This window comes from Apiospora kogelbergensis (genome assembly GCF_038363985.1).
Source record: "Apiospora kogelbergensis strain CBS 113332 chromosome Unknown utg000003l_segment0_segment0, whole genome shotgun sequence".
NCBI classification, from domain to species: domain Eukaryota; kingdom Fungi; phylum Ascomycota; class Sordariomycetes; order Amphisphaeriales; family Apiosporaceae; genus Apiospora; species Apiospora kogelbergensis.
Window position 1 is genome coordinate 2,875,652 of NW_027117420.1, and position 18,998 is coordinate 2,894,649.

At 51.5% G+C, this 18,998-nt stretch overlaps 8 protein-coding genes across 8 annotated transcripts; 4 read left to right on the forward strand and 4 right to left on the reverse strand.

Annotated features, from left to right (window-relative positions):
- Window positions 1-96: 96 nt before the first annotated feature.
- On the reverse strand, window positions 97-1,484 carry PG998_005697 (uncharacterized protein; the record flags this gene model as incomplete). Its single annotated transcript, XM_066872515.1, has 2 exons — window positions 97-829; window positions 898-1,484. 2 exons carry the CDS (start codon window positions 1,482-1,484, stop codon window positions 97-99), a joined length of 1,320 nt encoding a protein of 439 aa, XP_066732612.1.
- Window positions 1,485-4,246: 2,762 nt separating this feature from the next.
- Window positions 4,247-4,900, forward strand: PG998_005698 (uncharacterized protein; the record flags this gene model as incomplete). Its single annotated transcript, XM_066872516.1, has 1 exon — window positions 4,247-4,900. One exon carries the CDS (start codon window positions 4,247-4,249, stop codon window positions 4,898-4,900), a length of 654 nt encoding a protein of 217 aa, XP_066732613.1.
- Window positions 4,901-5,720: 820 nt separating this feature from the next.
- PG998_005699 (uncharacterized protein) lies at window positions 5,721-6,765 on the forward strand (the record flags this gene model as incomplete). Its single annotated transcript, XM_066872517.1, has 2 exons — window positions 5,721-5,765; window positions 6,379-6,765. The coding sequence occupies 2 exons, from the start codon at window positions 5,721-5,723 to the stop codon at window positions 6,763-6,765; spliced, it is 432 nt and encodes a 143-aa protein (XP_066732614.1).
- Window positions 6,766-7,525: 760 nt separating this feature from the next.
- On the reverse strand, window positions 7,526-8,743 carry PG998_005700 (uncharacterized protein; the record flags this gene model as incomplete). Its single annotated transcript, XM_066872518.1, has 1 exon — window positions 7,526-8,743. The coding sequence occupies one exon, from the start codon at window positions 8,741-8,743 to the stop codon at window positions 7,526-7,528; it is 1,218 nt and encodes a 405-aa protein (XP_066732615.1).
- Window positions 8,744-11,398: 2,655 nt separating this feature from the next.
- On the reverse strand, window positions 11,399-11,872 carry PG998_005701 (uncharacterized protein; the record flags this gene model as incomplete). Its single annotated transcript, XM_066872519.1, has 1 exon — window positions 11,399-11,872. The coding sequence occupies one exon, from the start codon at window positions 11,870-11,872 to the stop codon at window positions 11,399-11,401; it is 474 nt and encodes a 157-aa protein (XP_066732616.1).
- A 52-nt stretch (window positions 11,873-11,924) lies between these two features.
- On the reverse strand, window positions 11,925-12,935 carry PG998_005702 (uncharacterized protein; the record flags this gene model as incomplete). The annotated part of the gene is made up of 1 exon (XM_066872520.1): window positions 11,925-12,935. One exon carries the CDS (start codon window positions 12,933-12,935, stop codon window positions 11,925-11,927), a length of 1,011 nt encoding a protein of 336 aa, XP_066732617.1.
- A 2,466-nt stretch (window positions 12,936-15,401) lies between these two features.
- PG998_005703 (uncharacterized protein) lies at window positions 15,402-17,495 on the forward strand (the record flags this gene model as incomplete). Its single annotated transcript, XM_066872521.1, has 2 exons — window positions 15,402-15,616; window positions 15,674-17,495. 2 exons carry the CDS (start codon window positions 15,402-15,404, stop codon window positions 17,493-17,495), a joined length of 2,037 nt encoding a protein of 678 aa, XP_066732618.1.
- Window positions 17,496-18,587: 1,092 nt separating this feature from the next.
- Window positions 18,588-18,969, forward strand: PG998_005704 (uncharacterized protein; the record flags this gene model as incomplete). The annotated part of the gene is made up of 2 exons (XM_066872522.1): window positions 18,588-18,604; window positions 18,723-18,969. 2 exons carry the CDS (start codon window positions 18,588-18,590, stop codon window positions 18,967-18,969), a joined length of 264 nt encoding a protein of 87 aa, XP_066732619.1.
- Between the last annotated feature and the right edge of the window lie 29 nt (window positions 18,970-18,998).

Genomic DNA, 18,998 nt, shown 5'->3' on the forward strand with positions numbered 1-18,998 from the left:
TGTATCTTCGTAATATCAATCGGGCCATCAAAACGCGGGCCATGTTGGGGTAATCGGGCAGGAACCTATTAATCATGTGAATCGCGTTTCTGTGAATTATCGGTGATCTGTCCCCTGGGTTTTCCTCCGAGCGAATTCCTCTGAGCATGATGTACTCCAGCCCAGCCCAGCGAATAGGGGCAAGGGTTCCGAAGTAATTGCGCGGCTTCTCGCAATGACATCGGCAAGATAATCTATCATAGGCGTATTGTCAGTTCGCACACGTCCTACCAGGTCCATCCATGTGTTCATGGTCCTCATGAGATAGCCATGGCGGTGGCGTGTCTCATTGTTCTGTAAGCTGACGGGCAGCGTAGTCGGTCGAAACTGCGCATCCGCCCAGGGGTCGAGGTAGCGACGTAGAAGCCTAACCCAGCCAACCGACACGCAGCCCTCGCAGAGTGGAACTCCCGGGAGACCGCTGGGCGGCATGTTGCGAAAAGGCTCACCCTCGTCGTATCTTTGCAGTGCCAAGTTCTCCATGGCCAGCCAGGTTGCATCATCGAAGCGAGTGTGGCAGTCAGGATCCGAGGCGGTGAGGGTAGCGGTCCAACCTAGACGGTCGATGTTAGCACCCCATTCCCGCAGCTGCTGAACAACGTCCAGACGGCCCTCCCGAACGGCAACGTGAATCGGTTTGAAGAACCCTACCAGTTGACGTCTTGGGCCGTTGAGGGCCCAGTTGAGGTCCAGATCCATGCCGTTGCTTCGCCAAGTGTCCCAGATGTCGCGTATGACGGTTGGGGGGCACCGGTCCTGATGGCCCAGAACAGCAATGGGAGCCTCTCTTCTGCGTATGCGGGGTTGCCGTTTTGGAATCCGATCTGATAGGCAGCATCTAGTTGATAAAATGAGAACCTATCAGTGTTGAACACGTTGGGGTGGGTGTGGCTGAGCAAGAGCTCGTCAACCGGCGGCAAATACTCACGTATATTCATGAGTATTTCAACCGGTACCGCAGCCCCTAACGCCTGGGGAAATGGCACGGGGTCCCTCGGGTAATTGAAGTCACTTAGGTTGTTGTCGCTGTTGTCGTTGTTGTTGCCGCCATCCTCCGATGATGAACTGGACGATGACGACTCGCCTCCGGCCCCACCTCGTAGGCCAAGGTTTTGGGGCCCGATGCTAATGATCCTTGCCGGAGACTCTCGCAGACTCTGCTGAGCCTCCGGACTGATATACTGGAAAAGCTGGTTAAAGTCACGGCCCACCTCGGCATCAGTGCGCGGCACCTTGCAAGTATAGGCGCTCATGCCGTCCTCAAAGCCCTGGTTTGTTTTTAATAAGTTTTCTTCGAACGGTTGGACCTCCTCCGCGGCAGCTACGGTGTCAGCCGGGCCACTGGAACCTGTCTGATTACCGTCCGAATTGGCTGCAGATGATGCATCTGCCGGTGGGGGTTGAGCACCTCCGGCCTGTCCTCCAATGGTAGAATCGTTGTCCATGATCGGAAGATGTGGTTGTTGGGGGTGTGACAGAAATGGTAGTTTGATGCCGAACGTTTCCTCCGTCTGGCCCAATGTCGGATGTCTCCTTATATACTGGTCTACCGAGCCGCCATAACAGTTGCTAGGCTAGATGTACAATGCATTTGTTTCTTTCCTGTGTATCTATTATTGAAAGAAACAATGCGGTTATAGGTAGAACAATTTCTTTGTTCGACGTTGCTTGAACTGTCAACGAAAAATGAAGCCATCGCTTGAGTAAGATCGGCCCCTGTTTCCCTCCTGTTTGTTTTCCTGCTGTTGGGTTGGTGTTGAATTTAGCGTTAGCGTCATTCTTATTAGGCTTAGCGGCCTACCCACCAGCTATGAGTGGACACTGTTGTGGCGTAGTGGGTACCTGCGCCACCAAATGGTGGGCTGATTGGGATTAAATAATAATCAAGCAGGTCCGGCATCTCTCAGCAAAAGCTGCAGCAGGCTCGTTATGCCCCGGTTCGTCTCCATTGCCGGGTTGCAAAACGTACTTAGTTTCCTGCAACCAGTCAGCGAATTGGCCTGAGGTTCTGTCTTTTGGTTTGTGTTTCCTTTGTACCTCTTGTGTACGGTGGATCAATACAGGGGTGGTGAGATGTCAACTTGCGGTTCGGCGACTACAAGAAGGGTTGGTCTGTTTACAACTTACCGGAAACATGCAAGACTTCAACCAGGAACACCGGTTCCTCTTCAGTTGTTTTTGACGGAAGACTAGTCTTTCTTTTAGTTTCCTCTCTTACGGGGGAGCTTTTGTTCTTGCCTACAATCTAGCTCCCGCTGATGACCCCGTAGGCCCTGGAATTATATTGTTCAGCCCTCTGAACATTAGCCTCAACTCTGCCGAGGGGCGTTTTGAGAGCCTGGGCCAGAAGATAGAGCAGTTTAGGTCTTTTCTGAATTATCATCCCGCCAGATAGTTGCCCCTCGTCCATATGATGGCATTCCTCAGCAAAATACATTTACCCATTCTATCACCAAGTCTTGCGTTATTCCTGGTATTGGCGTGATCACCTCACGTAATATTCTTACAGGCTGGATCGCATCACAGCTCTACCCGAGGGCTCTGATGTTGTTATGCAAGACATCCACTACCCTGCTAAGGATTCACTTACCCCACGTGACGCCCCTCGACGCCCCACCGCTCAAGTGTACCTCCCAAACTTATACCCATCCGGTACACCTACATGTTGGCCATGCTGGAAGCTCATCAACCTCTAGGAAACCATGACGAGCAGCATCTGATGAATCAATAACGTTTAATCTATAGCCGTATAACCACTACTTCGCTGCCAGTCTCTCATAGCTGCCCAGTGTCCGTCGTTTCCATATGTGACATTAGAAGACGTGACTGCATCCTTTACAAGTCCCTGAAATCCGAGGTTCGAGACTCCACGCGGGCCGTACTTGCCACTGCAAGGCGCTTGGACCTCAATCCACAATGAAGCCATATTCACGGCCCCGTCACCTCGAGGTATAAGCCCCCCCACAGTAATACTACTATCTTGCAAGACACTTGCAGCAACGGTATAAGTCTTACTAACTGATCTTGACGGTAAAGAGCCGAAAATTCTGGTGGTGCGGCGCGAAGGGGCGCGCACAGTCTAGGGGCTCCAACTCGGGCTCCAACTCCATTGCCACAACCTCCCGCCTACCCAGCCAAACAGCTCAACTTCTAATGCTGATATCCAGCCGCACAAGTGACGAAATAAGAAGCCGTTCGCCGTGGGCGATATCGGTATAAGTCTTATCGCCCGATTCCGAGCTTGAAGAGCCGAAATCAGTCGATGTTGCGTTGTGAATGAGTGTCTAAATGTAGCCGGGGCGGTTGGGCGGCGTCATAGAGCAGTGATTAATAGGAGGCGCTTCGTGATTCCTTTCTTTTGCCCTCGCCTTTAGGTACTTGCACATCGATACAAACAATTTCGTCCAAACAATCCGATTTACTGACTGCTTGTTGCACATTGCTCATCCCAGATCAGCAAAGCGCCTGGTCTTGCAAGTGACTGCAGACAGTTCAATGGTCTCTCTCATCTGTGCAACCAAACCATTCCTTTCCCTCCAACATGAACTTCTCATCATCAAACCTTCACTTCCTCTCCTTCACACGTTCTCAAGCACCTCACTTGGCAAAATTATTATTTTGAGCCCAAGGTCTTCGATTCACACACACCCTCTCTTTCAACTCTTGCAATATTGACTGCTGTCTACTCAAAGGTAATTATTTTCTCTCCTCCTCCTCCTTCTCCTCCCCGTCGTCGCGCGCTGTTTCATTGAAGGCATTGTCACAGGCCTGATCGCAAGCCTTAACGGAAACCTTCACGCCATGGCGCCTTGTTGCGCTATGACGAGGTGCTTCTCCCATTTCTTCCTTCACTCTACTACACCCTTTGATTCCCAAACCTATCTCTAGTGACCATTTACGCTGTCGCAACTCCATCACTAACATTATTGGAATCGCAGTCTCGAGCTCTTCGTCAGTCACAACTTGTCAATATGAACAACCCCGGAGTACGTGTTTCTTTAACTATATAACGCCTGGCCTCCGATCCCTCATTTATTTTTCCATCATACTGTAGCCTGCTCGTCGCTTCCTTGTTTGCCTGTTTTGACTATACAATAGCATGGCTGTCGATTCCTAGTTCACCCATTTTCACCTTTGGTATTTGCCAACAGAAGTTGCTTACCCTACCAATATTTCCCTCTTCACCATACAACTGTCTTTTGCGACCATGTCCAAGAACACATTCGTCGCTGCCGCTATCATGAGCCTTGCTAACCCAAGCCAGCCTTTCTCCAACGCTAAGCCTGCTGGCGCAAGCGGTGGCGAGTACGACGGCGACTCCGACGAGGTTTACGCCACAAAGACCCCCACGCTCGAGGAATTCTGGTCCGAGGCCGAGAAGGAGGACGTCGAGAGCGGCAAGCTTATCAAGTCCCCCGATGGCGGTTTCCTGTTCTCGCAGAAGTATCTGGACAAGATCAACAAAGATGCTCGCGCCAGCCGCACTCGTGCCGTGGAGTCCGGCTATGCCCACCACATTCTTGGTCCGATCCGCGAGAACAAGGAGGAGGAGGACAAGTACAAGTACGATGACATGCTGATGCCTCCTGCTCCCGCCCCGTCTCCTGCCTTGGGTGTTGTAGGCAAGGACGACTGGGAGAACGGAAAGAAGCTGGACGAGGCACGTGCTTACATCATTCGCCGACTTGGCGGCACGAACGCCAAGGACATGGCTGTCACTCGTCCTTACGATCCTGACCGAGACGAAGAGCTCGTAGTGATTGTGATTCCCCGATCCGCCGAGGATGACTACTTGGAGGAGCCCAAGGGTCGGGTTGGCAATGGCAAAGATGCTGAGGACGATGAATATGTCTTCCTCTAAATGGTTACGACACATTCTATGGGACATGGGTTATGGGAATTGACTAATTGCAGTGGTGTGGTTGGATTCGAACGGTTCCTGGATGGTGGTAGCACTACGATAGTCAATCTCATCTCATCGCTGATTGATATTTTTGTTTCTTTCCCTGTGACCTTTGGTGCTTCCACTGTGGTGATCGGTTATTAGTTGTGGGATGGATAGTGATGTAATAGCCTGCGATGGCAACATCTCGCCATAGGAAACTCGTCTTGACATGCGATAAATGCTTCTGACAATCTTTGCATCATTCCAACATGATTCGAGACGCACAAAGTCGATATTGCGAGCAGGCGTGAATATAACTCAGATTTACTCAACAATCAGTTTTCACCCATATCTGATGGACGCTGGGTAGCCTCTTTGGTCTCGAGGATTTTCTGTTTTCTTTTTTTGCTCTTCGGTTCAATGAAGGTATAACCCAACAGAAACGAAACAGGATTCTCTATATCTCAAGGCGCCTAGGGTCTTAGCCGTTGCTACATTTGATCAGCAGCTACGGTAGGTATGCTTTCATCTGACTTCCTTCCACAACCAGATAGACGTTCGCCATGGAATTGGATCGTAGTCCGCGAGTTGGGTTCCCATCCTGCCAAGACCAGTCGAAGAGCTTGCCTCGGCAGCTGTTGTGGTCGTCTCTTTGCTTTATTGGGCTTCGTCTCGTGTTGCTGGCTCGTTTACGAGAATCGGTCTTTTCCTGGCTGCTACGCTACATCAGCTACGTCATTCAATGTCTGTGTGTTGTTGATTCGGCATCCTGACATTCCAGGCTGTGTGTTGAACTATGATCTCGGCCGCAGTCAGCAGAATAGAGGACAAGGCAATAAATGTATGTTTGCTCCTGTAGCCGGCAAAGGCTAGTTCGTACTGCAGAGCCGATAGGGTGTGTTCTGTTCTGAAGGAGTGATGGCCAGGTTTAGACCGTACCGTCAGCCTTCTGGTTTGATCTCTTCTAGAGGGAATTTGCACCCAGGAAGTCATATCAGTCATCATCCACGGCCCCAACAATATCGCATAAGATCGTCAACTTGCAGAACTTCTAGACCATGGCAAGAGCATCAAGGGGATGTTGGCGAGGCTAGTCACTCTACAACGTGACAGGCTATCAACTGCTGCTCGGCTGTTGGAACCTGCTCGCTTGCAACGAGACTGGAACGAAGTATTCAAAGTCAAGGTCAATCCATCGCAACGGAAATTGTATAAAGGGAGGTGTAGACTCCCTCTTTCTTGTGGTTGTCTTCGGAACATCACCACCACACAGCAACAATAACCACACTCGATGGCCTAACTTTACTTCAAACATCAACCCAACTACTTCATCCAATTATTTTCAAAGCTATGAACCGGCAAAATAAGTTTCGCTACGATCACTATTGCCCTCTTGGCCACCACCACTGCGCGGGTCGCCACGCGCGACGAGGCGCGCCCTGACTACCGAAGAGTTCGCCGGCGAGGCGCTGAGCGATGACGTGAGCGAGGAGGACCCCGAGGGCATCCTACAGGCGCGCGGCGGCAACGGCGTGCCCAAAGTCGTCTTCAGCATGCAGACACAGAACCACGACGGCACGACGTACTGGACCGTCGAGAAGCACGGCGGAAACCCGGGCAAGAAGGATACCGCCCTGAACCCCAAGCACGAAGTGGCCTGCCAGCAGAATTTCGGGCTCTCCAACGTTAAGGAGATCAAGCTGGCCAGCTACCTCGGCGTCGAGAACCTGCCCCACAGTCTTATCCACGACAAGAAGAACATCCGCCGCTGCAAGCACAAGCGCACCAAGCACAGCTGTCCCAGCGGCATCCGCGACGTCATCGAGTGCGGGTCATGCTAGATGACACGTGTCTACATACACATTCGCAGGTTCGGTTTTAGCTTTTCGAATAGAATTTGCTTTTTTATATATACATATGATACGATGTTCCTCTGTAACCAACTTGTCTACCAAGCTTCTATTTGCTTCGTTACAAGCTGATATGGGTGGTTGTAGGTAGTTTTGGGGGCCTGTTATCTCATATACGTCAGCCTGACAGTCCCGTAGGTGTAGCAGTCCCGTAGCCAGGAAAACCAAAGTTGGACTACTAGGTAGCAAGCAAACGGCCTTTTTGTGTACATACCAGACTAAATTGCCCTTGCCATGCCGAGAGATCGGAACGTATCTGCTCCGGTTGACTGGCGACTTCGCTCTAGTATAGGTTGTCTACTGACCCCGTCTTATGTACATCAAAAGAATACACTGAAAACGAATAACGATATTGACGGGAACCTGAAATCTTGATTATGTGGACAGATTTAATAACGCAAAAAGATGATGTCCCATTTGTGTATGGCACTTCAACGTCACTGTGGTGAATTGTGCCAGGCATCCCAAATATGTGCGCAGGAAAGGGGGCTTTTAGACTTGCTCCACCTCGAAGGGCAAATGTCACGATATTTAAATATATTTTGCCCCCGTTCACTCTTATAAATATAGAATACGATGAAGTGTAGTATTATTTCTATTGGTTCTGGTAGAGCTGGAAATCTGTCTATTTACGCCGTGCAATGCTCTCTTCAAATAATGTGTGCAATCACTATTACTGCTTGAAATTTGACTACGCCCACTTGCCAAGGAGCGCCATCAGTCCAGCTCCGAGTGCAATACACCCTAGAGCCAGCAGCTTGATGCGTAAACCAGCCTTCTGCATGTCCGGGTTGAACATGAACTCGTGGGCCAATAGCTCCACCAGGCCAGTATACAGGAGGATACCTGCACTGATCGAATCAAACACGCCGTTAACGATCAGGGTGGTGGGGCTGCTGGGTGATAGAGTCTGGCGCACACCAAGACCGACTGCAATAGCAATCGGCGTGCTAATAGCATACAGGCCAGCGAGCAGATAGGGCATGTAGCTCTTGGCCCTGGGCCAGGTCGCAGTCGCAAGCCGAGCGCCCAGACCGAGTCCTTCGAATGTTTGGTGGAAGACGAGGACGATGTAGAGGATGTCGAACTCGTCTCCAGCGACGGCGAGGGTCAGGCCGATGAAGATGCTGTGAAAGATGACACCGAACTCGAGGATGAAGATAGCCGTCATCTGCGCGGCGAAGGCCGAGTAGCTGTCATTTTCAGTATGATCGCGCGCGTGTCCGAGGTGGTCCTCTCCGCGAGGGTAGGAGATATCGGTGTCTGCGCCTGGCACTTGGAAAGCCGGTGTATGACGATGACCCTCGCCTTCCTTGACCCCTCCATGACCAGCCTCGAGGTCCGGCTGCGGCGATTGGGCATTCGGTGAGGGCGGCGACGATGCATCGCTTCCCTTCTTCTTAAGCAAATCCAGCGACGGGTCTAGGGACTCGGCATCGTGCTTGTGGCCGTCGAAAATGTCGTAATGTGCGATTAGGATCTCCATGACAAACATGGCCATGATGGACATGAGGCAGATGCCGGCAGCCCATGAGTATTGCGAGATCTCGTAGTCTTCCAAGCAAGGCGAGCCAAGTGCTTCGAATGCGGGTGTCAGAAGGTGGATGAGCGCAGTGGCGATGATCACACCGGTACCGAAGTACTTGGCGACAAAGAAGGCCAACTTGGGTACGCGCATCTTGGAGCTTCTAGCCAGGACGACAGGCAGCATGGCACCAATGAGAGACCCGACGAGGATGACGAATATAGACGACACTCGGAGGCCGATGCGACCATCAAATTCGTTGCCGCTGTCGCATTGTGTCGTTACAGTAAAGCCGGCGGCCTCCGCTTCGGGAGCGGTAGCGCCAGACCCGTCATCTTGCCGGGCCTTAAGGGCAAACGTGACGACATTTGCGATGCGATCCATATTGGAGGTTGGAGGTGAAAGATTGGAAGGCGAAGTTCCGCCGGTGGAGGTGACGAGGTTTTGCTGAGTAAATTGTCCTCCAGAAAGATCAGGGTTCAGCCCAATGACCTGTGGCTAAATTTGAGAGCCGAAATGACGGGACAGGAGTTGCGGCCAGTGGTCTGTCTAGCTGGGTAGCAAAACCTGTATGACTTCGCCAACCCTTGAATAGCCACAGAAGCTTATTAATCCACAAAGCTTATTTGGATCTTGGAAACGACCACAGTGGATTGGAAGGATTAGACCGCGAGATGGGCGGCGAGTGCCAAGTAAACTCTATGCGTCCAAGAAAGCTTGGTAACGGAAACTTGCAGCTGCAAAGGGTGTCATCGTTAGCCAAGATGCGGCGAAGAAGGGGGTCTTATAATGAATGACAGGTGCAGCAAGGCAGAAGGTTGACAAGGAACTACTGTAGGGTCGGGTCCCCAAACCACGGTCCCGGGACAAACGAGAAAAACAGGGAGAAGGAGATTATTGGTTCGACCTCAAGGTTCTCATGTCCTTCTGATATGAACGCATGTGGTAATCTTGCATGGTTCGCTGACTGTGAGTGGCTGCTGAGTCGAGGGAGACGGCATGGACAGCCAACACGACCAACACAAACTCGCGTACCTTGATGGCCAAGCCCACGCGAAAGAAGTCACATCTCCGGCTCACCGAGAACGAAACCTTAAACCACCGGCTAAAATGGGCATCAAGGATTGCACCATTCAAGCAGAGACTGGGTGTACGCATGGAAATATATGGAAGAAACTTACCAAAGGCTCGCGAACGAACGTGATGGGCAAGTGCTATCTTCCAATGATATAGCACCGCAAGAGGCCTGTCCTTTCTTCCCGGAAGGCAGAATATATACAATGCACAATTTGTAGTCTTTCTTCAGTATACTCGATCAAAGCCAACCAATGTACAGAGGGTTTGTGTGGTGCCTATTGTCGTCGACTGGCCAGCAGGATCCTGAGAGCTGATGAAAGTCGCCCCCAAAAAAGAGCCTTTGGGTGAAGTCGCCGTGGGTGAGTTGGTCGTCGTTCCCGCGTTCAAGAGAGAGAAAGCCTTCGAAGGCCGAAAAGATCTAGTAACAATGACAGACAAGTATGACTCCGGCCGGCTATTGTGGTGTGCACTAAAAAAGAATCCCGTGACAAATTGTACGTCGCATTCATTCAGTCATTCATTCGTTAAGCCCAGGATTGGTCGTTTGGCCCATAAAGCCCTCTAAAATCAAACAAGTGATAGATACTGCACTGCACATTGTAGAACGGACAGACAGACGAAAACCCGGCAGAAAGGGAAGAATCGCAGCAGCGGTGGTGAGTGAGCGTCACGATGCGGCCCCGTATGGAAAGATTGAGGACCTTGATGGACAAATGTTGCCCAGCTTCTTTTTTTCTTGCACCGGTTTACCCATTTACAGGGCGATCCGTAGTGGAGCGCCGAGCCTGTAGTCCCCCAGTGGGGGGCTGGAACAGAGGGGTACCCCCTGTTGCGTTAGCGACTCTCTGCTTGGTTGGGCAGGCTGGCAGGTTTTTCAGCCTCTTCAGCCCCATGCCCGAAGCAGTAACTGACATCCCATCAAGCCCATGTCGAAAAGTCAATCCTGACTCAAGACAGCCAGCCGCGTGCCCTTGGTGTCCAGCATCTTCAAATTAATGGCTTTCTTCCTGTTCCTCTCTTCGATATGACAAATCTTTCTTGCAGAAAACTTGAGAGATTTCCAAGAGATAGGTCCCGTTAATATGTATGTATTCGACATGTCAGACCCATTGAGGGGCTTTCCGTCCAGTGATTTAATACGTCACAGACCCCTGGAATGCACCACTGATTTGGGCTTGGCTAGCCGTATGGGTTCTGGTCCCAAAGTACCTGCCATCAAGGTCCTCGTTTTTGGTAAGACAGCCAATCACGACCTGGGCAACTCATCGGCCATCAGGGTCCCTGAGCAGTCCTGAGTTCTGTCTGAGCATTCGCACAAAAAATCAGCTTTCTTTATGCGGTACCGCCGAACAACCATCCGAGGCCGAGCGATCTCCCCGACTTGGGTACAGGATGGGCCCAGCAAGTCGGTCGGGCCATCACGGCGCTCAAATGGCATGTTCACGGCTTTCCCGTCATATCATATTCGGTAAAAGCAAATAGGATGCGCCATTTTGTAGTCGGCGGTCGGCAATTGCCATTGGCTGATTTGAGGTGCTTATTTCGTTGGCTACATGGAGCGCTCTCTATGTAGATCTATCTACCACCAAGTCCGCATTGAGGTGCTAATGCACATCTCAGAATCTCAATTCCATGTGTGTGTGAATTGAGCCGCATCGTCGTACGACATGTGCGATGGATGCCGACATCCCGCCTTGCATCTGCGGGGTCCTTCGCTTGAATATATGTCTCGATTTGGAGGCATTTGGACGTAACATCATATTTCATGGTCGTTATAACTGTTGTCTCTGCTGCTGCACCGACCTTGGTCAGGATATACAGCCAGCGCATCTAATTCCCGTGGATTGCTCATGCCTTGGCTGCAACAACTCCAGAGTAGCTTTTGCATAGCAAACTTCAGCAGGCGTCGCCCGGTCGTTACATGGACGTTGCGCCGTGATTGCGATCGGTTCTCTGAAATACTCATGAGGTGAACTGCACCTCAAGGCCCAAACTCCGGAATGGCGAATCCAATTTTCGAAGGTCGACATGGCTTCCCAGACTGAAGAGTAGAGATTTTATCCGGCCCTCCCAGACAAGACCAAGTTTCATGTGCTGGTCCAGCCGCACCTTCAGCACGCCCGGGTACTCAGGTTCGTCCGACTCAGCTTGCACCGTCTGTTGAGGTACTTGCTGTTGTTCGATTGGTTGTGAAGTCTTCTCCTCCTCATTCGGATCGTCTAGCCTCCACTCCAACTTCGCCTGGAAACTGCGTTCTGCTGGTGTCGACTTCTTCTTTGGCGGCTCTTCTTCCACTTTGTTGTCTAAGGGCACAGAGGATACTGCTTCGGGTGCCGCCGCATCAAATGGTGTTGCTGGGAGCGTCGGGTCATCCAGCCTCCAATCCATCTTTGCATCGGAACTTCGCTCGAACCGTAACGCAAATGCCTTTTCCATTGCGATATCATCTGTAGTACCAGTCGTTGTGATAGCATCGGTCATACCGGTGTCACGGTTGATGGTCCATGACCCCCTTCTTGCGCCACAGTTCCATGCCCAGTACCCAATCGCTCTCGTAGCTGTAAACATTGAAATCCATCCGCGTGGCCAAGGAGCAATGCTGGCCAGCCATGAGGGCGTAGCTCCAGCTTATGTTGCCCATCAGGGGGTTGATCGTCATGGTGGCTGTGAGCGGCGTACCCTTGTGCGAGGGCAACGTCGCGAATCGAAGGCCCATACTCATGCCACCGGACTTGTTCAGAGTTCCATAGTAGAGCTCGGCGCCGGCGCTAAATCGCCCGTAGATCCTATCCCCGTTGCCGTTGCCGTTTCCATTGCCATTGATTTGTGCTGAGGTGGTGGTGCTGTCTTCGACCGCATTGGCCTGCGGCTGCTTGAACTTTTCCACATCGCCGCCGAAGTTGTACAACCCACGTACGCCCATCAAGCCACCGTCCGACGATGCAAGGCCTTCAATTCCGTACCGCCCCTTGTCGTACTGGACCATGCCGAGCACCGTACCGCCATTGCGCAGCGTCTGGTCGGACACCGCACTAATCTGGAGCTGCAAGGCATTGGTAAAGCGTTTGACCACGAGTGCTTCCAGCATAGACCTAGGCAGGTATAGGCGCCCGTATGCAAGGGCTTCTTTTTGTCTCTGTTGTTTCAGCGCATCCCCGCCGCCATTATTCGTGACCGCCGCCCCTAATTCTCGCAACAGTTTGTAGCCCTTCAGTAGATCAGGCAGGGGAATACGGGCGCTCTGGGCTATGGTGTCGTGTAGCGGAACGGTCGAGTACAGGTACGAAACGGAACCATCGACGACGCCGACGGTGCCCAGCTGGTAGGCGGTCGCGAACTGGGGCGTCGCAAGCGAGCCGAGGGTTAGGCGCACCCCGCGCGGGGTTGGGAACTCGAGTAGGGCATTGGCAGTCGCGTTCAGGGACGAGTATGAGTTGTCGCGGTTCCAGCCCGTCGCGGTGTAGAAGGCACTCTGGATGTAATCCATGAACTCGCGCATGGTGGGTTGCTTTTTGCTACTGCAGCAAGCAAGTGTGGGTATATGCTTTATGTATGGTCGGGGGCTAACGATCGCTTACCCGGAGGTAAGCTCATGGGCTACCGTGGAAGCATTGGTGAGTCTGGAGTTGGTTGAAATGAGTGACGGCGCCGCTCCTGTGCCGCGATGCGGGTTGCTTTAGAGGGCTTGTTGGATGTTTGCTGGCCAAGCCTGTTGTCAAATCGGTAGCTTTATCGATAAGGCCACCTTCGCCATAATACAAGCACCGGCGTCCACCGGCTAATCTCGATACATGCATGTTCTAGCGTCAATGGTGGTGCTGCCCTGGGTGTCCGGTGTCAGGCTCTAACACACGAGAAATATCAGTTACGTCTGACCCTTTGTCCCCGATCGGCCATTGTATTATTATACTTGGCCGTTAAGCAGTTTGTTTTTCGGAGGGGAGTCGGAGCAATCATAGCAGTCGCATGGCGTAGTTTCTTCAACGATTGCGGGGTTTATTTAATCGATCGCACGTGATTTGAGCCTCCCGAAGGATCGGGTTTCAGGGGTTGGTTCCCTCTAACCTTCTATCAACTTCATCTGCTCATCCCAAACCTTTGAACAAGCCTGGAAATACGACGCCAACACCAAACAGGTGTTGCAGCCCGATCGCGTGTTGTCGGCTGTTTCTCGGGGTGCCAGATTTCAGCTATGGTGATGGGAATTCATCTTGGTTGCGATTCCATGTCTCTCTTCGACCGACATCGCTGGAAGACCTCGGATGGACGTGGATCATGGCGCAAGATGTCCTGCTCAGCCACCAGCGAGTCGTTCACCGAAGCGCAAGGCTCACCGATCGTCCTTACCGGGATACTCGAGTCCTCGGAGGCACGTCGAGTCTGTCCCACGGAGTTGGGAGCTTGTCTGTTGCGGAACAGGGCGATGAACTCAGCATATGCGTTGATTCAAGATGAGTCCAGCCATACTTCTTGGGCGGAATAGACCCCGCTTGTGGTTCCTTTTGTCTCGGATTCATTTACACTGCATTAGGTGCGCTTCGTGGGCCAATGATGTGCTAACTCCATGCAATACCATCACACACAGCGGGGCAGTGTACGTACGAGTCTTGGATATCAGCACTATCGATCGAGCTCTCCGTGCCTCATCTCACAGCCGTTCTGTGAGATTCCGTTCTGCTTGCTTAAGGCTACACTTCAATCTAACTATATCATGTCTTTGGGCATCAGTCTCCAACCGCCCCCAATGCCATAACCTCATCGCGCGTGGCTGCGCCTCCATCTTCCACGGTAAAATGGTAGCTGTAGGCTTCTTTCGTATGCAATGTAAGCTTTCTTACATCAGACTACACCACGCTTTGCTTAGTTCTTAGTTTGTCAAGAGTCAATTGGGGGCCTCATCGCCGTATGACGTTTTTAAAATAGATTCGCCGAATGACCCCAAGAACGTATGATCACTGAAAGCAGAAATGTCGAGTACTATGGTCCTGGGAAGACCTATGATTATCTATATATCCGTCCATCTCTGTCCCCTCTCCTCTTCCTACACTTATGGCACCAGACGGAGCAATATATACTACTATTTTCTCTACCAGCAGGCCGCCGGCCCGCATTCTCCCGCTCTCAATCTTTAATCTTGGCGTAATGAAGTCACCTTGCATCCCCGCTTCAATCTACCTTACAAGGCAGAACCTCAGAGCCCCTTTCGACTACAAGTTGGGCGTACCTGACCAAAGGACCTCGCTTTGAGAAAGGGAGGAACACTGACAGACAGAACACCCCAGAGAGCTCGTATTCCCGAGCCTCCCAGCTTCCCAAGTTACGGGAACCGCCGCCTCCCCATGTTCCCTACTGCGTAGAGTGGCAACTTTCTTGGTCAATGGGAAGCCGGCGGCAGCAAAACCAAGCCTGAGGGAATAGGGCAACCACACCCTGCATAACCCATGCCACTTGTAGGTCACGTTTAGTTGTTGCCTTAATTACACTTCCTTCCCTTCTGTGCCCTTGACTTTGATTACAAAGACATTCCTTGAGATCAAACTGGGCTTCGACATGAACACCGATACTCAACCGACAACTAGCGCGGTTTCGCCACGCCCTGGAGATGTACGCACCTGCGGACAGTGCATCATGGACCGTCCCTTGGAGACCATATGCTCCCATACATGAGCTCCCACTGGCCCAGATTGGTCGGTGTGTTGGCGGTCAGGGAACACAGGGAAATTTATTCGAAGGAGGGCATGCGTAATCAGCAAACGCGATGAAGCGCCCACCTTCGGTCCCTATCTTCCTCCCGAGTGAAGGCAATCGACCACTCAGAACAACAGAACAGCAGAAAGAGTTATAACACGTTGGACGACCATGCCGCATCGACATATCATTTTCAACCTATTTGCTTGTCCATTCTGTCCTTCGAATCTGAATTTGAATCCACGGCTTCAGACATAAACGAATTCAAACGTTCACGATGCAGTCAACGTCTTATTTCCCGTCCGAGAATACACACTATGCCCCTTTCAACCAACTCTCGCTACCTGATAGTTCAAGCTTCTGCGCCACGCTCAGCCCAACAAACGATGTTATGAATGACCTTCACCGGCAGCACCATAACTTCGCTCACCGAGCAAGTCTTGCAAGCACTCGTGTACCTGGGCACGATGTTACCAAACAACAGAACTGCCAGTAAGATTCCTTCCAATGCTTACCCTCCCCATGAGTATTGAGACTAACCTCTAAAAGATTTTTAACTCGTTCCGTCGACAATTGCTCCAAAAGCCGCTTTTATGCATCGGCGCTTGAGTACTACCTCCTCGAGGATCCTTCTCCCGTAACGCCTAATGGTGTAGCTTGCATGATGAGCAAATGCCCAAGGGCCTTTCGCGATGCCAAGCAGATGCTCTGGCACCTTCGAGAATGCAGTTTTTTCAAGGACGGGAATTTCGACTGCCCAGAGTGCAACACCACCGAAAGATTCCCCACCACTTCCAGCAGGAAGTGCTCGTGGTTGCGCTCACGACTCAGCAGCAAGACCATGCAGTTCCTCCATGCCTCTGCTGAGGTGATGAAGCGCATGATTGGGCCCAAGTCCAGCTTATGCCCCAGCTGCCAACACACCCTCACGGAGGACCTTGGAAAGACGCGTCGAGGTTGTCATGATGGTAGTCCAACCAAGGGCTTTGAGGACTCACTGCTCTCGTGTTCTGATATTGGGAAACGGCCAAGCACGGGCTCCTCGAGCTCGTCTTCTGGGGGTTCTGGACCGGGATTATCCGAGCTCTATGATACAACAGATACGATAGTTACGATACCGGAGCTTCCCTGTCTTCAGTATGCAGACGAGCAATATGCAAGCGAGCTCGTGGGTGATGCTCCTCAACCTCAGTGGGGTCCCAACCCGGCTGGCCCCTATCGTGGTGAACGCCTGCCCCAAGCACTTAACGTCAGCCAATCCACGCCTCGAACAGAAAACCCCTTCTTCTCGCCAGAGGTTTCGCCAACTTCTTCAGGCAGGTCTCCGAATACACTGGACGGTACCATTAGTACACAGTACACTAGCCACAACATTCTCTCGCAAATGAACACCCATCACACCATCGCAAACACTGAGCAGCCATCCGTAAATCTTCCAAACCACGTATACAGCCACTCTTCGGAACTCACCACTTCGACCATTGACATTCAGGGTCTTGCGGCAGGCGACATTTTCCTCCAAGAGTCATTCGAAAGCAGGAACCGCCCTAATCGAAATGGAAACGAGAACAACCATTTGAGGCAGCCGACGCCCACTTTGAGTGTGGACATTCCAACTGGAGTTGTGCCATGCGATGGGGCGGCTATGACCTGGGGCCCAGACTTTGCCGACATCACGTTCGGCGGCAGTTTCGGTCTAACCAACGATACTGCCGCCGCCCCGCCGACTCCGACTGTAGATGCATTCAACAAAGCGATGTCGCTGGCTAGATCAAATACGGTTCCGTTCCCTCGAGCAGCAGTAGCAGCATCCGCCAGCACTACTGCTTATAATCTGAACTACTTCCGCGGACAGCAGAAGAAGAGCAGTTTCTCGTCGATAGACGACTTATCCTCAGACTCGGCAATCAGTAGCTCCGGATCGGCCGGAGAGACCGATTCGGTGTCTCCAGGCAGCGGTAGCAGTGGCAAAAGCTTGCCACCCTTGGAGCTCCAATGCTCCGAATGCGACTTTGTTCCAACTGGCAAGGCGGAGAAGCGGCTGGCGTACTTCCAGAAGCACCAGGCGACCCACAGCGGGAATCGTTGGAGCTGCCAGAAATGCGGCAAAACCTACTCACGCAAAGACAACGCTACCACTCACATCAAGAAATTCCACGGAGAGGGATCTTTAGTTTTTGATACAATTTTTTCCTCTCCTGCCACTACCGTAGGCAACCCTTCCAGGAAGCGCCAAAGAAGCGCACACAGCGAGAGTATGAGCTTGCAGCAGCAACGGAAGAAGTCTCGAAGTCACAGTAACGAGTCTGCAGCTGCTTCCGCAGTTGAGGCACTTCTGAACCGGCGTGGGGAATGGAGGAAAACCGAGTAATCGAACGATGTTGCGGTTGGAAACCATATTACTGAGCTGGCAGATGGGGATCTCCTTAAAATCTTTTGCCATATTGCAATTTTGGTCTCCTAAGTAGTTGTTCCTCTTATGGCTCTTTCATACTAGCTTCGAATTGCAACTCTGAGAGCTGCAGCAATAATAACCTTTCGATCCATGACTGTCATCGAGAAAGCTTGCGCTACGATTCGCCCCTAACCTCCTCCGTGCATGTTTACTCGAGACAATACGCCTACCCAGTTTGGACCTCCGAAACCAAGAATAGTTTGTAGTTTCAGATCTTCTTTAAGAACTAAACTCCATAATGCCAAATCAACAAACTGAGTGCATTCTGATGGAAGCTGGGAAAGCATCTCACGTCTGCGGAGATTCGGGTTGACGGCGGAAAGGGAGGCAACCGCCAGGACAGTTCATGAGGATCAAATACAGTTCCCTATTGGCATATGATAGAGCTTAGGGTTTACACTGAAAGTTTAGGGATGATATCGATCTTGGCCTTCTCACGCAAGTGGGAGAATCTCCCTTCCTTTCCTTTTAGGGCCCCCTAACATCAACCACGACCTATGACGCCACTTAGGAGCAGATACAGGATATATTATGTACCCCGTATTATGACCAATGTGCAGGAGATCGCAGTTGTTGGCAGACAGTTCATACATTGTGAAACAGGAGTGTGCGGGTGGTTGCCATCTAGGAGTGAGGACCAAAAACATTCCCCGGTCAGGGAAGAAGTGCCTACCTACATCCACACACTAATTTCACAGTAAACACACGCAAGGGCATGTGTAGTCCTGAAGTTTGGTAGGGGAAGATGGTCGCCTTCAGAAGGGAACGATTCAACTTTGATGATACCGGGATACGGGGCGTTTAGTGCCTCCCTTCATCAAATCTACTGATGATGTGGCGATAAAAGAAGCATGCTCGTCCTTTTACAAGCAGTTGGGGAACGATGCTTGACTGAACATCACTCGTAATATATCTCAAAGAATTCCTTGCTTCCAAAAAGCTTTTGACCTCGCTACGCTTCAGTTACGGATCTCTCATTCACACCACCCATCTCTCTAACACATCACCATGGCCGGCAAGCACAGGTTAGTAGCACTTATGAGACCACCGCGAATATTCTTCATGACCCTTACTCTACTTGGGACTGGTCTCGCTCTGCATGTGTTATGACGCAATCAAACTTGGCTAACACATTCTCGATAGTGGCAAGGACGCATCGTCCTCCAAGAAGCATCATAGCTCATCATCGAAGCCCAAGCCCAAGGGTTCTTCTTCTTCTCACCAGCATCACCATAATCATCATCATGTGACCACGTGGTGTGACGAATATGTCCAGACCCATCAAACCCATGAGCTCGTCGCCCAAGGCAAAGCGTCTGGTCGCGGTGATTCTGCAGCGGACATGGCGCAATGGGATGCTCGATGGGCATCAGCAAGCAATCAGAAATAACCGGGGCGACAAAAGTGCAACACTAATAC